At 42.9% G+C, this 16321-nt stretch overlaps 1 protein-coding gene across 2 annotated transcripts in view; it reads left to right on the forward strand.

The window, feature by feature from the left end:
- Nucleotides 1-15988, forward strand: part of dscamb (Down syndrome cell adhesion molecule b) — a 110390-nt gene extending 94402 nt beyond the window's left edge. The window contains exons 21-33 of one of the 2 annotated variants that reach the window (XM_031861009.1): nucleotides 57-210; nucleotides 588-705; nucleotides 830-996; nucleotides 2195-2293; nucleotides 3638-3826; nucleotides 4252-4542; nucleotides 6010-6186; nucleotides 6586-6616; nucleotides 6849-6964; nucleotides 7105-7269; nucleotides 9272-9472; nucleotides 9912-10214; nucleotides 14587-15988. In XM_031861009.1, coding sequence (XP_031716869.1) covers nucleotides 57-210; nucleotides 588-705; nucleotides 830-996; nucleotides 2195-2293; nucleotides 3638-3826; nucleotides 4252-4542; nucleotides 6010-6186; nucleotides 6586-6616; nucleotides 6849-6964; nucleotides 7105-7269; nucleotides 9272-9472; nucleotides 9912-10214; nucleotides 14587-15116 — 2541 coding nt within the window. In that variant the 3' untranslated portion in view covers nucleotides 15117-15988. The remainder of the gene's footprint in view (nucleotides 1-56; nucleotides 211-587; nucleotides 706-829; nucleotides 997-2194; nucleotides 2294-3637; nucleotides 3827-4251; nucleotides 4543-6009; nucleotides 6187-6585; nucleotides 6617-6848; nucleotides 6965-7104; nucleotides 7270-9271; nucleotides 9473-9911; nucleotides 10215-14586) is intronic. The other variant, XM_031861010.1, reaches the window with a different exon arrangement.
- The last annotated feature ends 333 nt before the right edge of the window (nucleotides 15989-16321 follow it).

Consider the following 16321-nt stretch of genomic DNA (forward strand, 5'->3'; position numbering starts at 1 on the left):
CTCTCTCTCTCTCTCTCTCTCTCTCTCTCTCTCTCTCTCTCTCTCTCCTTCTACAGGTGATGAGCGAGTTTGAGGCGTCTCCAGATGCTTATTTCTACAGGATACCCAATCTGGCTCGAAACCGGCAGTACAGTATCTGGGTGGTGGCTGTGACGGCCGCTGGTCATGGCAACAACAGTGAGAAGATCACGGTGGAGCCTCTGGCCAAAGGTACACCACCCTAACAGAGCTGGCCTTTGATGTCATTCAGATTCAGACAGTCATTGTACAGAGCACTTTTGTTATTGAATTGTATGAAATGGTATTGCTTTATATGTTTTCTTCTGTGTGCAACATAGTAATGTTTACAGTAACACACTCAAACGTGTGTTGTTAATAACAGTTTATTGTCCCTGGAATGTTTTCATTAAGGTATAAACACATAATTGTGAACATGCAATCATATCAAGGTCTCCTTTAAGCAACGATAACAGATACCAAGAATATGTGTTAATCACATTAACTACTTTTTTATTAACCAAAGGAATTTGCAAACCTCTGTCTTGTTTTCTTGACCACACAGTTGTGTGTGTTTGTGTGTGTTTCAGCTCCAGCCAGGATTCTGACCTTCAATGGGACAGTGACCACTCCCTGGATGAAGGACATTGTTTTACCCTGCAAGGCTGTCGGAGACCCTCCTCCGACCATCAAGTGGCTCAAGGGAAAGTAAGTCGCACACCAACAATCGTGTAGTGCTGCTCAGCACAGATAGAGAATCAAGCAATGTAGCGGCTTTTTCATCACGTCCTGTAGAAATACAGCAATAACCATTGTTCCCGTCTGTCTCCAGCACCAACGGAACTCCCACACCCGTCCTTGTGGATGGTCGCCGTAGTGTCCATGGCAACGGCAGCTTCATCATCCGCACGGTGAAAGCAGAGGATTCTGGGAACTACAGCTGCGTGGCCAGCAACAACTGGGGTTCAGACGAGATCACACTCAACCTGCAGGTCCAAGGCAAGTAGTGTTAGAGCACACATTACAGAGCCATAATGTTGCACCAGGCGACAGATATCTGTATCACACAGACAGTCTGACAGGATTTGGGCTTCGACAAGGTTTCGTTTCAACGTTCAAGGGACAAATATGAAGCGGAGAGTCTGGGGGTCCTCCCTGAGGAGGTTTTGAGAATCAAACACATCATTCTGTGGTGGAAATGTCTTTATTTATCTCAAGTAAAACACAAAATTCAGGCAACAGATGACAATTCAAAATATAATAAAATATAATGCAATTAGGCTCTCATGCATTCTGTATTGTTTTTAAATATCTATTCTCCTGTAGATCAACTTCTGTCGTTTAATGTTATCTGTGTCACCACATGTAGGCATTATTTACTCTTCCCTCCTATTTTTTGTCTTTTGTTTGGGGAAGTAAGCTTTTTTAAATACCGCATGTGGCAGCTTTTCCCCTCAATGATACCTACAGTACATTACTTTATTATAAACTCCTGGACTTTAATAGTTTCAGCAAGATTTCTGCTGATGTTCAAAACTTTCTGCACATTCAAAACATACTAAGTCGCAATATTTGGAGGAAAACGTAAATATTACGAGAATAAGGTCATAATTTAATGAAAATAAAGTCTACCTAGAATCTACCTGCCTTATAGTCGGATGTGCATTACGTTATTGCTCTTCTGATATGTTCGTATTCCCTTCAGACCGTCTGACAGACACATAACCTAGTTTGGGACTCACTGGGGTGAGACAGAGTTTAGGGAAGCAGCACTGTGCTGCTCATTCTCAGATGTGGAAAACCAAAACTTCAACTGTCAGAACTGTCCTGATAAGGATGGTGTCTTCCTCACTTAGAAAACAGAGATAAAATTTGATTTTTTTTTGACAAAAATGATTACTGGGGTTAATTCAGGAGCTGCTGGATATTGGCCCAAATTCTATGTCCGTGGGCTTTGAACTTAAACAGCTGTTTTGTTGTATGATATCTCTCTGCTGACTAGATCTCCAAGCACAAAGGTTTCTACCCCGTAACTTTCAAATAGCTCCATAAAGGTAAAAAGAAACCAAAAGACAGTGAACAAAACGCCCTCAATAAATGTTTGCTCCACCTCGTCCAGGAGTGTGTCCCAACACTCAAAGACACGAGTCAGTTCAATACGAATACTAACCACGCGGTTAACTTTGTTTGTCCTCAGTCCCTCCTGACCAGCCGCGCCTCACAGTTACCAAGACTACCACCACATCAATCACACTGTCATGGATACCTGGAGACAACGGAGGGAGCTCCATCAGAGGTGAGAGAGGCACAGTGGCACACACACACAGAAAAATGAATCTGAAACAGAGCAGTTATTCGTTATATAAAAATAATCAGCTCCCTTCAGCTCCCTATGATAACCAACGTCGCCGCCTCCTTTCCTCTGGTCTAACATCCCTGCTTCTCATTATCTGGTGGTTTGGCCTGAATACTCGAGTCCTAAAAGGTAGATTAAAAAGCAGCAGGGAAGATTAGGCCCGTTTAAGTGCGAGATTAAAGCGCTCCATCTTAAAGAACGCGCAATCACAGTGAGACTATTTGTGGTGATTCATCAATGCACCTAATCATCTGCTCCTGTCTTTAGAGTTTCAGTCACTATAACAGTTGTTTGTGATGCCTTTTTTTGTGATGTTTGTTATTGCTTCCCTGCTCGCAGCTTCATCCATCACCAAAATACACACACCGAAGCAAATTGTCTATTTTTAGCCAGGCTTGCAGCTTGCTCTAGGGAAGACAATGTTGGTCGGCGAACACTTTTGTCTCGATAATTACATTCATGATGCCCTGAAGATGAATCTAAACGATCTCTGGCTTTTTATTTAGTGCCACCAATAGGTCAACACTTTCCACAAAGTCAACACTTATTTACAAGCTTCATTTTGTTGTATTAATAACTGTATTCCTGTTAGCAGCTGTAAAAGAGTATGGGTTAGTTCAGCTATAGTCATGTAGGCAGACCTGATTTTGAGATTGACCAAATTCTTCAACAATTAATGTTGCTTAATGTACGGATGTGAGGTATCCTTGGTTGTTTTTTTGAGACACGTTAATGCTATACTTACATCTTATTCAGCTCGAAGTCTGGTCAAATAGAATAAATAAATTGAAAAAAAATTTCCACTCAATATTACCACTCGGATTTTGATCAGAACGGTATTTACACGTCAGAAACTGGTAATACTTTAACTTTCATATGATACAGAAGCAGCATTAGTCATTCTCCAAATATCTGAGTCACGACTGAACATGACCAGCTGTATCTGAGATGTAAAATGGCCAGTGTGTAGAGGATGTTTGATTCAATCAAATCAAGTTTATTTGTCATACACAATCATACAGAGTACAACGTGCAGTGGAATTCTTTTGTGCCTAAAAGTTGCTCCAGAAAGTAATTAACACAAAGCTGAATTTACTCTATCATCCAGCCAACATTGTGAATTACTGCCTCACCGGGCGACAAGTGTGGCTGCAGACTTTTAGTTTTGTTACTCTCTCTTTAGTCTTCAAACTAAATGTTGTCTTACATCCACTAATAATTAAAAGGTGCACTCAAATGTAAGTGCATTCATACAAGGATTTACTTTCAAACCTTCTGTCCCAGGTTACATCCTGCAGTACTCAGAGGACAACAGTGAGCAGTGGGGCAGTTTTCCCATCAGCCCCAGTGAACGCTCGTACCGCCTGGAGAACCTGAAGTGCGGCACCTGGTACAAATTCACTCTGACGGCCCAGAATGCAGTGGGGCCAGGGCGCATCAGTGAGATCATTGAAGCTAAGACCCATGGGAAAGGTAGGAGGACAGAATTTGTCTGCTACATTTCTCTGATAAATGACATCGTGTAAGATGATTCATTCATGGTACTCATGTTCCCTACGCTATATTGCAATCTTCTCTAATAACTCTAGAGGTGGAAAGAATAAAAGTAGGAATAGTAATATTTTATTTTCTCAGCCACTGAAATTTGATGACATTACACGATTGATCGTAAAAACTCATAACTCAAAACTCCCATAAAACTCACTAAATAGTGGCAAATTTCAGGGGTAAAAGTGATTATACTCCTCTGTAACTCATCTTCCTGAGCGCTAGTTGACTGGTATTTATTTATTATTTGACTTTATTTATGAAATTTTTTATGTTGTTCGACTGGGAGACATTGAGCCGAACTGTGATCTTAAACTCTGGATCACCTGCTCTATCCTTCTTCTCCTCAGAGCCGCAGTTTGCCAAAGACCATGAACTCTTCACCAGCATTAACTCCACCAGGGCCAGGCTCAACCTGGTTGGCTGGAACAACGGCGGCTGTCCAATCACCTCCTTCATCCTGGAGTACCGAGCAGTGGACGCGGCCACCTGGACCACTGCCCAGCGCACATCGCTGACCAAGAGCTACGTCCTGTACGACTTGCAGGAGGCGACCTGGTACGAACTGCAGATGAAGGTCACCAACAGTGCCGGCTCAGCAGAAAAGAGGATCACCTTCGCTACTCTCAATGCTGACGGAAGTGAGTTTGGATTAAACAGATTGTTGCACAGATAGCGAGGATCATTGGATCAGGATGGAATAGAAGTATACGTAGCAACTCAGTGGTAATTTAAAAACGTTTAAAAAAGTCATAAAAAGTCATAAAAAGTCTCTCCAAACTGTTAAATTTGGCCAAATGTGTCAGTCTAGTTAGTTTACTCTTAACATTAATGACATGGAACAAGTATAAAACCCAACTAAAAGGGGTACATTAGCTCTCTGACAAAGTTTGGAAGCAAGGCATCGCTTTGTTTCACATCAACACACAATCAAAGGAAGACGAAATAAGAACAAAATTACTATTTTTTAAATCACTACAAAGCCAGTTAAAACAGTGTATCGCCCTTTATTATTGTGGGCAAACTTTGTTTCAGCGCGAAGTGCCACTCTGCAGTTCTGCTACAGTGTGTGTTTTCAAGAGTATATGGGATTTGAGACGCTTTTGTCAGCCTTTGTGCAAATTGACAGGTATTCATACGACTCAGCTGAGAAAGAAAACAGGGACGGTCTTCAGATTCTCCGCGGGCCATGGTGTAGCTTAATTTGCCTTGGGCTATGGATTGTGTCAGTCATGCACAAAGGAAGTGTTTAAGCTGTAAGGAAGGATCGTGGACGATGAGAGCTCTGTGCTACACTCCAGACTATTCATTAATTTCCTTTGAAGGGTTTTGCCGAGACGTGTTAGCTGCCTGTCAGGATGTAATGTGTGAGTGGATGTGCTTTTGCTATTGTCGGTTTGACAGTGCGTCTATAGCTCAGCTCAGCACAGCAGACTAAAAGGACGTATTCAGTCTCCTACAAACTTGGTGCTCCTACTATGACTAAGAAGTCGGCATAGTACGGTATGAAAATGAATGTTACCCTGGCCAAAATATTTGTGATTCATGTTATTATCCCGATCATCATCAAAATATGCTTAAAACCTTTTACCTTACATTTTGTGAAGAAACAAATATGTTTATCGCATCACAGATAGGACACACATCTTTCAGTGAACATCCTTTTTAGGAAAAACAATCTTATCAATCTCATAACAATCAAACAATTTTAAATCTGGTAATCATATGTTTCTTGCATGATAAGATAAATTATAACGAAAATTCACCACGATCAACTTATTGTGAGTGTTTTTTATTGTGATCTGTGATAAAACTCCTCGATCGTCCTATGAGTGAAGTTAAGGAAAGGGAAGTCATTAAGATCACAAAGCAGTGATCCAGTTAGTGTGAACAACAATATAATCAAACCATATCAATAAAGCAGCGGAGGGTTTGACTCCACCGACCAATCACGGTTTGCATGTGAGTGTTTATCTGTCTACATGTGGACCAGCCAGAATGCTTTTTTAAGATGTGCAGATCAGCTAGAAGCAACAGATGAACATGGCGATAAGGCTCTTGATGTCCCTCTAATTCCTCATTAATGTCTGAATGTCTTTATTTCGAAGGTACCATCCCTCCCCTGCTGAAAACAGGAGATCCCATCTCAGACAACATGTCCGGCAGCGGAGGTCTGAAGATGGTGGTGACCATCACCTCTGTTCTCGTGGTGGCCGTACTGGTCTTCATCATGCTCATGGTGCTGAAGAGGAGACGGAGGGAGCAGAGGCTCAAGAGACTCAGAGGTGGGTTGAACATCAAATTGCGGTTTATTGTGTATGAAGTGCGTCTCCTAATGCTTAATACGTAGAAACTACTACACAATATTTAGTCCCCGAGCACGTGCGCATACTGTTTACATACATGTTGAGTTGCCTACACACATCCAGTCCATGAGATATTTTATGCTCTACTGCATCACAGTTAAACTGTGTCAAAATAAAGCTGGGGCTAAACTTTGCTGAGTAGTTGACTCCTCAGGACAAACACCCATATTTAAATTTTTCCAACTCTCAATTTAACAATGCCTTCGTTGCCTTTTTCTAAGTGGAATTGTCAGTGATTGTACAGTATGTCCGGGGCTGTAGCTTATCAGCTCGGACGGTACTATTATGGTATTAACTAGCTCTTTGCTGACTTCACAGATGCAAAAAGCCTGGCAGAAATGCTGATGAGGTACGTATGCTTAATTTTAATGTATGCCCGCTGGTTTCCTTTAAGCAGCGACCATAAATCACAATGTAGACCACAGTTACAGTATCTATCAGTAAAAATCTAATTATATGCTGTCCCTCTTGCCTTCTTACAGCTACTTATCAACTTAAATGGAATTGAATTAGCATTTCTGCAATACAATGCAAAACCACGCAGCTGAAAATTAATGACATTTTCTCATTTACCTGCTCAGTAAGAACACACGGACTCCAGACACAGTGAACAAGCAGCAGCAGACACTAAGAATGCACATCGACATCCCCAGAGCCCAGCTCCTCATCGAGGAGAGGGACACCATGGAGACAATAGGTAAGACCCTCGAAGTGAGACCTCTTACTCTTCACTCACCATATCCATTATACTTATGACTGACGTAATTGTTTCTTTTCCTATCTCTGTCTTTTCTTCCTTCCTGCCTCTCCCTTCTTCCCCTATTATTTATCCCTTAGATGACAGGTCCACCGTGCTGTTGACAGACAACGACTTCGGGGAGACAAATAAGCAAAAATCCTCCACAGTGACCCACACAGTCCACTACCAGTCTCTGTCCCAGGCCACCGGACCACTGGTGGACGTGTCCGATGCCAGGCCTGGAACCAGTGAGTCCCATCACCGTCAGTGCCCAACATTTATTTCCTTTTACTACTAATATTAATACTAGTCCTGTGTTACTACCAATAATATAATGTTGTAAAAGTGTCTTTTTATTTGGTCACTCTGCAGTCAGGAATCAAGAACGGACAATTTTCCTCCTGAATCTACATAGTTTTATTTTGGTAGATGGATGTCCCTTTAAAAGAAGTTTGCCTCAGCACCGTAAAATATGAACACTGTTAATATCATTTCATTGCACATTCATCTGAATTGCATGCGAGGCGAACAGCCTTTCCACCTTGTCTCAGCTTAACCGTAGACTGCCCTCATACAGCATGCTTCCAGCAGTGAGATTACAAAGACACAGCAGCCGTGCTGCAGAGCGGCCTCTGGGCTTCTGGTGTTCGAGCTCCGCTGAAGCAGAACAGATGAAGAGTAGCGATCCCCCTGCCTCTTCTTGACACGTCCTCACCTGATTGCCCTGCTCCAACTGGCCAGTTGGAGCTGAGTGCATACATGCACACTCACACAATCACGCACACACTCGGATTACTGGTGCACTGAAATTATTTTGTGCAGACGGTGCAGAAAGTGGATATTTTCCCACACGAATAGGCCGATACTATTTCTAATATTCACTTTTGTAATAGTTTCAGTACACATAGACATGCAGGTTATCTTGTGCTAATTGAATGGTTTAACATTTAAATTCTGTATCTAATTTTACAGTAAAGTTTCCTACAGAAGCACAAAATATTAGGTCAACAATCTGCTAAATATCACCGGAAAAAACTTTCTTCATTAGCATAGCATACTTTTTATTTGTTATCTGCCATCACCAACAGTATGTCCACATCTGTAACACACACACACACACACACACACACTGCGAAGTATCATATAAACTTGTGCACAAGGACATAAAGTGCACAGAACAATACCACACACACATGCATTGAAACACCAGCATATAGTCGTATGATTGGCTCGTTTAACCTGGCCAGTGGGGCATGAACCCAGTTTGCTGACTCAGCCCTTTTTTTTCTCCTCCTGCTGTTGGCCAAACACCTCCATCATTTCATCCCTTCGTTCCCCGCTGATAGGATTACTGTCTGACCTACTACAATTACCAGCACCATTCTTCTCTGCACAGATCCAATCCAGGCCTTTTCTAAAGGGTCTCACTCTGATTTGGCCCAGCAGTGCACAAAGCGGCAGCCTGTCTGGGTCAGGCTGAATATCATACTATTTATATGTCTATATGGAGACAGTGAGAGCTTAAGATGGATGATAATGTCATTCCAGGGAGCTGTGGGATGGTAATGTTCACTGAAGGGGTGAGCTGTAGATTTGTACCACAGCACAGCAGGAAATACATATATTTCCCTTCTTGTTCTTCGTTCCAGCTATAAATCGTGTAGCTTTTGGTTACTGATGAGCCACATCTAAACATCTATTTGCATATGAGCTGTATGAATGATCCAAAAACAGAGTTAACTTTGTCTTGCAACTGAAGGTGGGTGGATTCTTAAATTAGGCCCCCAGCTACTGGAGGAAAATTGTGTTTGTTTGTTTGTTTGATGCCATCCCTAAAGATTTTTATTCTGCACAATGGTGACAGAAATGTTATTCCCATTCAATGATTTACTGAGTCATCTTAAAATAAGATACTCCCCCAGAGACTAACTCAACCCTCATAATTCAATTTTTAAAGACAAATTTGAGGGAATGCAATTTATACTATCCAATGCACATTGACTCTGTCAGTAAACACTGATGTGTGCGTGTGAATGGAATAATGATTTACTGTTTCATTCAAGCACTAAAATCTATTTATTCATAGAATAAATGCTGTGACTTGAATTTCAAGCTAGATCCCAGACAAAGGGAGTCCTTTTAAATAGTAAAAGTGCGAGTTAATGTTGTGTCATAGGCCTTAGACTGATATTCTATCAACTGAAAATTGTAGTAGCTGTTATTAGCTCTGTTCACCCACAATCCATCCTGTTCTCTCCTCACCAGATCCCACTGCCAGACGCACTGCCAAAGCTGGTCCTGTCGCGGCACGGAGCCGCTACGCCAGCCAGTGGACCCTGAACCGGCCGCACCCCACCAGCTCCTCCCACACCCTGACCACCGACTGGAGACTCCCAACGCCACGCGCCACCGGATCTGTGGACAAGGAGAGCGACAGCTACAGTGTCAGCCCCTCTCAGGACACAGGTAGAGTCGAGCAGAGTGACCATCACAGCTTTCCAGGAACAACATGGAACTCACAGCCTTTTTTAAAAATATGTAATTAATGTTAGAAAGTTGTGTGAGACCGAAATCATGTCGCTTTAGTGACATTGTCAAGTGTGGTGGCGATCTGCATGACTGTCACACGAGGCTCTGTGCCATCCAAAACACATTGCCAGTCGTTTTTTCCATTTGAAAATGCCGCTTTGGGGCGTACTCTTGACTGAGGCTTCCAGGGTGTGAATCCAACTTTAGCCTACGCCTCTACCCTCTTTCTCTCCAATACTTTTTGATCTATATCTGTACTGTATTAAACCATATTAAAGCACCATATAAACAAAGCTAAACTTCAGCTGTATTTGAAAAAGTCTAGTGCTGCACTCTATGCTAATTAAACTTGTGCATCATAACGTGTATTTCTCAGATCGTGCACGGAGCAGCATGGTGTCCACTGAGAGTGCGTCCTCCACCTACGAGGAGTTGGCCAGAGCCTACGAGCACGCCAAGATGGAAGAGCAGCTCCGCCACGCCAAGTTCACCATCACCGAGTGCTTCATATCTGACACTTCATCCGAACAGATGACAGCAGGGACCAACGACTATACTGACAGCGTGACCTCCAGCACGCCGTCTGAGTCGGGCATCTGCCGCTTTACCGCTTCGCCGCCCAAACCTCAGGATGTCAGTCGGGTCATGACCATGGCCGTGCCCAAGGCACACAGACCTGGTGAGGAACTCATTCAACCTTGTATTTCTTCTACACTCATTGAGCAGCCTCTCTGTCCCCTTTCCATTCCAACACTAAGTAAAAACAAATCTCAATCTAGCTTTCAAGTTCACTTTCTACAGCAAACCAGTCGATCAAAGGTTTATTTGCCTTCACTCACACCTCTCTCACTTGTGTCGTTCGATCAGGAGGTGGAGGACGAGCCCTTAAGTGCATTCTTTGGAAAAGCTTTTGCCAACAATAGCCTACTTCTATTTTAATTGAATCAGTTTTCAATCCTGGTGTGCATCACATTAGTCTTCAGACCGCTGTTACTTACAGTATAGTCACATAAACGCTTTACACATTACACAAGAATCTTAGTGGAAGTGTTCCAGCGTTTTTTCTGGGCCTTCTGTGGGTGTAGCTCCTTGTGTTTCTCCAACTTTTAGAGCCTTATCACAGTTAGCAAGCACTTCACACATCATGAGCGAGGATTAGGAGATTCAGTTCTTCCAAAAGCACCCCAGGGATGCCTTTTATTGTAAGAAAACAGAAAACTTTTTTTTGCCGGTAAATGGTGTTATTTTGGAAACTACATGAAGGCTCTGTCTCAAAAGTCTTTCATGACCTCCGCAATTTGAGGAAACCTGCTGCGCTGTCCTGCGCTCTCCTCTCCGCTTATAGTCTTACCTTACTTGACCCTCTGCTCCTCCGGGTAGCCCTGCAGATCAATTACAAGTCCTGGCAGAGCGTGCCGACGAGCTGCCGACCACACACACAGAAGCGCAGACATTCAGAGAGACGGACACACGTACACAGCTCATTCATCATCCCATCTGCTGTCATGTTATAGTGTGTCTGTGGTCCCCAAATAATTAGGGTTCTTGGAGGCATCCCGTCCGAGGACTTGAAATATAGGTCTGTGTGCGTGTGCACAATACACAAGGGTTGAGGCCATCAGATCGGCTTCTTCAGTTTCAGGCCTCATTATGTTTTAAACGTTTGTGCACGAGAAAGCAGACTCGTATCACAAGTTCAACGGGGGGAGAGAGAGGGCAACTAAAGGCCATCTGTCAATCTTATCTGAAGCTATTGTCACTCGGTACAAAACACCACTTAAGTGCCACAGTGGAGTTCAGTGTAATACCAGACACTTAGGCTGGTGTGGCATCGCAGAGTGCTCTGCTACTCTGGTGTCAGTTACTTTGGGGGATACATTATAGGCATAAGAATCAAGCTGCCTGGCCTCTACGGTTTCCTTGTCTGTTTTGACATTGCACAAAAAAACCATTAAATGCCCTCATGTAGAAAGTTCGGTTTAAGCAGGAAAGTTGAAGGCATATTTCTTATGTCGTGAGTGAGTCAAGCACAAATGCGTGTTATATATTTTCATTTGAGTATTAGCGTTTTAAGCTTTTTTTAGCTGTGTCAAATGTTATGTGTTTCAGCTGACTCTACAGTCAATGAACTGTAAAATGATAGGATTGTGGTTTTTACGAGAGGCATGCAGCAACTCTGACAATTCACAAGTACCCAGATACCGTAAGGGCCAGCTGGATTTACACGTAATATTTTAATCACAGGATCTCAAGGGCTTAAAAGAGAGTAAGCCTTTGTAAAAAGCTGTCCTGACCAATTGTTCCTCTTTACTGTGAGAATTTGATTCTGCATATGAGAAGGCTGAGTGTTTGTTTCTCGTTAACTAATCCTTCCATGGTAAGACTAAATAGCCACAAGTATGTGGAAACAATGGAAACACGAATATTATGCCCATTAGTGATTGTTGAAGACCTCATTTCAAAACAACGTGCATTGATATTATACAAGGGAACATTACATATAGTCATTTGACCCAATATTCATGTAGAAATATTGAGTGCAGCTTCAAGATAACCTCTATATACGTAGCTCAAACCATGCGGAACAGTCCCAGACCAAAAGCACATATGAGTAAGTGGAGTCCATCTACTTTTTTAAGTAATTTCATCTCTTTTCACCTCCATAATCCACAGTAGAAGTAAATGTTCTCTCCAAACTTGTCGATTCCAAGTAGAGTGTAATACAGTATTAATCTATTGTAACTCAGACCCAGTGTGGAGCAGTTTGACTGACAGCTGGTGAATGGCCCAGCTTCAGTCTCATCTTCGTCTCTGTTACATCTGACTGACCTGGACCGACCTCACCTTCCATCGGAACGGTCAAAGGCAGCTTCTCATTCATCTCTCTCTCTCTCTCTCTCTCTCTCTCTCTCTCTCTCTCTCTCTCTCCCTCTCTCTCTCTCTCTCGTCTCTTCTCATTTCACGAGACCACCTGACAAACTTGTTATTACGAGAGTAACAGTTTATTTATTGGATGCTCTTCCTCTTCAGTGCCTCATAAGAGCAAATCCATGGGGTCTGTGTCCCATAACCGCTTGTTCCCTTAGCACTTTGCTCATAAACCTTTACGGCAGTGCTGGTAATTACAGGGCTACAGGCAGCGGTCTTCTTGTGATAGGCCTGTAAATATGTTGTTGTGTGTATCTGAACGACACACACACACATACAAGATAGAAATACGGGTCGGGGAATATTAAAACATCACTTGTCACAACAGTCCAGACTTCGCCGAAGATGCATCAGGCAATTATACTCAGATTAACGGCTTGGTGAGAATTGCTGTTTGGTTGCACATACTGTCCCATTACTGTACAATCTGCAATTTACTGGCTGATGAATTCTAAAACTACATTTCTAATGAGCTCCCGCAGAAACACTTAAATCTATATTTAATTCAATTAACACTCTGAGCCATTCATCATCTTTGCTGGCACTAATAGGGCTTATTATAAAACACGGTAAATTATTCATTCTCCCCATGAACTCAGAAAGCAATTCTCCAAGGTCACATGTTGGAGGCCATCTGCAGACGGAGTTTGCGTTCGCGTACATGCGGTATATACTTGACTCGCACGCCTGTAAACGCTTGTTGATCTCTGGTCCTCTGAAAGACGAACGTGAAGATGAACGTTTCAGCAGCCATGAGACAATTCAGGCAGATCCTCAGCTCAGATCTGGCAACCCGACACCCTTTTGTGAGGCACTAATTTGTTCTGTTAAATATGTAATCCAATGAGTTAAAGGGATACAATAGCAGTGGAGGTATCATGAAGTCACTGAACCAAATTTAAAATGCCTCTCGCTCTCTTTCTCTACCTCTTATCTAACGCTTCAGACGATTATTTAAAGATTGAAGAGACAGTTTATAATCGTGCTTTATCACTCAGTTAGGGTATGAAATCTGACCTGGTTTATCTGGCTACGGGCGTTTACAAGTTATTCTGGTTCCTAATGAGACTCCAGTCCTTTCTCTCCTACGATGCAACTAAACTTGCAGCAAAAGGTGTTAGATACAACCAAATGCAAGCAAGAATGTATGTAGTATATATAGACGAAGACCCTCATTCGGCTTCTTCACGTTAAGAAAATATAACTTAATCATTGCATCAGTCCCTGTCAGATAGCTTGTAACATTGTAATGTTGAGCTCCATATTACATTATGTTCTGCACATTTTTTCCTGATAGCAGCTATTCAATCAAATAGATTCACACTTGGTGGAACGTTGGTATTACATTAAAATCATAGTTATGCGAGTCATAATCGCAGAAGGGCCCAAGGTGAGCAAATGTAACAGTGTGAATGTGAGTTAAATATGGATTTTCAACTCTCTATGCAGTTAATTTAAGCGGAGAGGAAGGACTAATACAAATGGAGTCTGTGGAGAAGCTCATACCTGGTAAGGAGCACACGCTGTACACAGTGGGGATCCCAGAGAGTCTGTGGGGGCGAGACTCTCTGGTGAATATAACTATGGAACCAAGCTGACCAACAGCAACAGTGAGGGGCAGGGGAGGCCTCTGTAGTCTGAAAATATACTGTTTGCAGTCATACAGTCTTGGTCTTATCAAAAAACAAACCCTGTAAGCTACCTGCGCAGCACCAAACAGCAGCCAGACACAGTTAGCGACTAGCAGGTGAACATGGTGGTGTATTTATCAGCTAGAGGCAGATATTTCCCTGAGGAGTTGGTGGAGACCAAAAACAGAGCTAAATGGATGCATTGTTACATTTTCAGATGTACCAAGTCCTTGAGTCAACTGGATGTGTAAATAAGAAACCATTGGTCCCAATGTTTCCAATAAAAACGATCTGTAGTGACCAATCACAGCCATTCATTCGAGCTTAATAGGGTGACATCATTGTTGCCCCCAAGTGGCCAAAGAAATCAATCCACGCTGCTGTTAAGTATTTTCATTTCTGTCCAACCACACGACAGAACATCACTGTGCATCGAGACAAACTGTAATTGAACTGAACCATAATTGTCTCCTGTTTGTCTCCTTCTCCCAGGAGGGGAGCTGGTTCACCTGCCGCCTTACCTCCGTATGGACTTCCTGTTGAATCGTGGCGTGCCACTGGCAGCCCGAGGTGGAGGGGTCAGCAGCAGCAGTGGCAGCAGCAGCAGTGGAGGTGGTGGTGGTGGTGGAGGTGGTGGAGGAGGAGCAAGTGGAGTTGGTGCTACTGGGGAGACAAGAGGAGTGGGAGGAGCTGGAGGAGGAGCCATGGGCCAGACCTGCTTGGAACCCCAGAGAAGCCGTACGCTGAAGAGGCCTCCTCCCATGGAGCCCACCCCCATGGAAGTGCCGTCGCCCAGGGAGGTGCAGCAGTGGCAGCCAGGAACTGCCTCCACCCTCCCCCACAGGGATGTCCGGGAGAGGGGAGAGGCCCGGGGTGAGGTCCGGGCAGAGGCCCCCTCCTCGGGAGACCTAGCCCAAGCACAGGCTGCCAAGCTCAGCACTTCCCAGGAGTCCCTGCTGGACTCCAGAGGACACCTGAAACAGAGCAACAACCCCTATGCCAAGTCTTACACTCTGGTATAACACTGGGACACACACCGGACTGCTTCAGACAACAGGACTACTGCAGGAGGAAGGACAGGAGACAGACGACAGGCACAGGATGGACAGTTTACCACAACAGAAATTGTTGTATATAGAGACGTTTCCGACATGCGTCTGAAGTGGATGCTTTTCTTTGAGTCTGTCTTTCTTTCTTTCACTCTTTTTCTTTCTTTCCTCTCTCGCTCTTCGCTGTTGCTTTCACACGTTTCATTCTCTCACACCTTTCGCTCCTCTTCTGATGAATTTTCTCTCACAGTTTTTATTTTCTACTTGAGTATTCTTTTATTCTAAAGTGAAAACATATGAGGATTGCCAAAATGATTTATTTAAAATTTGAGAAAGAGAAAAAAAATACTATTGAATTTATATTAAGGACAATTATAGTCATTATTATTATTACTATTATTATTATATAAAAACAGAAAATATCGAAAAAAAACAAAAACTAAAAAAAACCAAGAAGGGAAAGGGAGGAGGAGGAGGACTCTGGAGCACTCTGCAGGAGAACATTGCTTTCTTAATTTATTTTTATTTTATTGCCGCAGTGTGATGAAATCTGTGATTGGGTAACTGAGGGGGTTTTTAGCACTACAAGGAGCCAATCGAGGAGAAGAGGAGTGACGCCGGACACGACCGCCAATTCTGACCAACTGTAATGTTTTTCAACCTTTCTGACGACTGCATGGCGACTGATCAAATGACAATTAATAGGAATGGCTGGATATCCAAAAAAAAAGAGAATTTTTGTCACACTATGAAATTATAAAATGTGAATATATATAAAGAGATCACTTTTATTTGTGGATATTATGGGGGAAATGATTTGGTTAATAAAGTCCTTAGTCATGTTTGCACACATCTGACTTTGATTCATGTCGGTGGAGCCAAACATCCGTCCTCCCATACGTCCCACTCACCCACATTCTGCTTGTGCCTTCCATTCAAACCTGTCATTTACAGAAAGATACGGTAGTCCCAGTAGGCAAGACTGGAAATGGACCATACTCAAATCTAAGACTCATAACTAACTGTTCAATTTGCCCTCAGGAATCATGCTAACAACCGGCATGTGGTTAATATCAAATTCACTTTGCCGAAGTACCTGATTTTGATGTATAAGTCAGAGGTTCCAAGTGTTTTTGGCTTGTGTCCCCATTGCCACAGGTTTAATGAGGCGTTTACAC

Source organism: Anarrhichthys ocellatus, unplaced genomic scaffold, assembly GCF_004355925.1.
Source record: "Anarrhichthys ocellatus isolate YVR2014 unplaced genomic scaffold, GSC_Weel_1.0 scaffold24, whole genome shotgun sequence".
Classification (NCBI taxonomy): Eukaryota; Metazoa; Chordata; class Actinopteri; order Perciformes; family Anarhichadidae; genus Anarrhichthys; species Anarrhichthys ocellatus.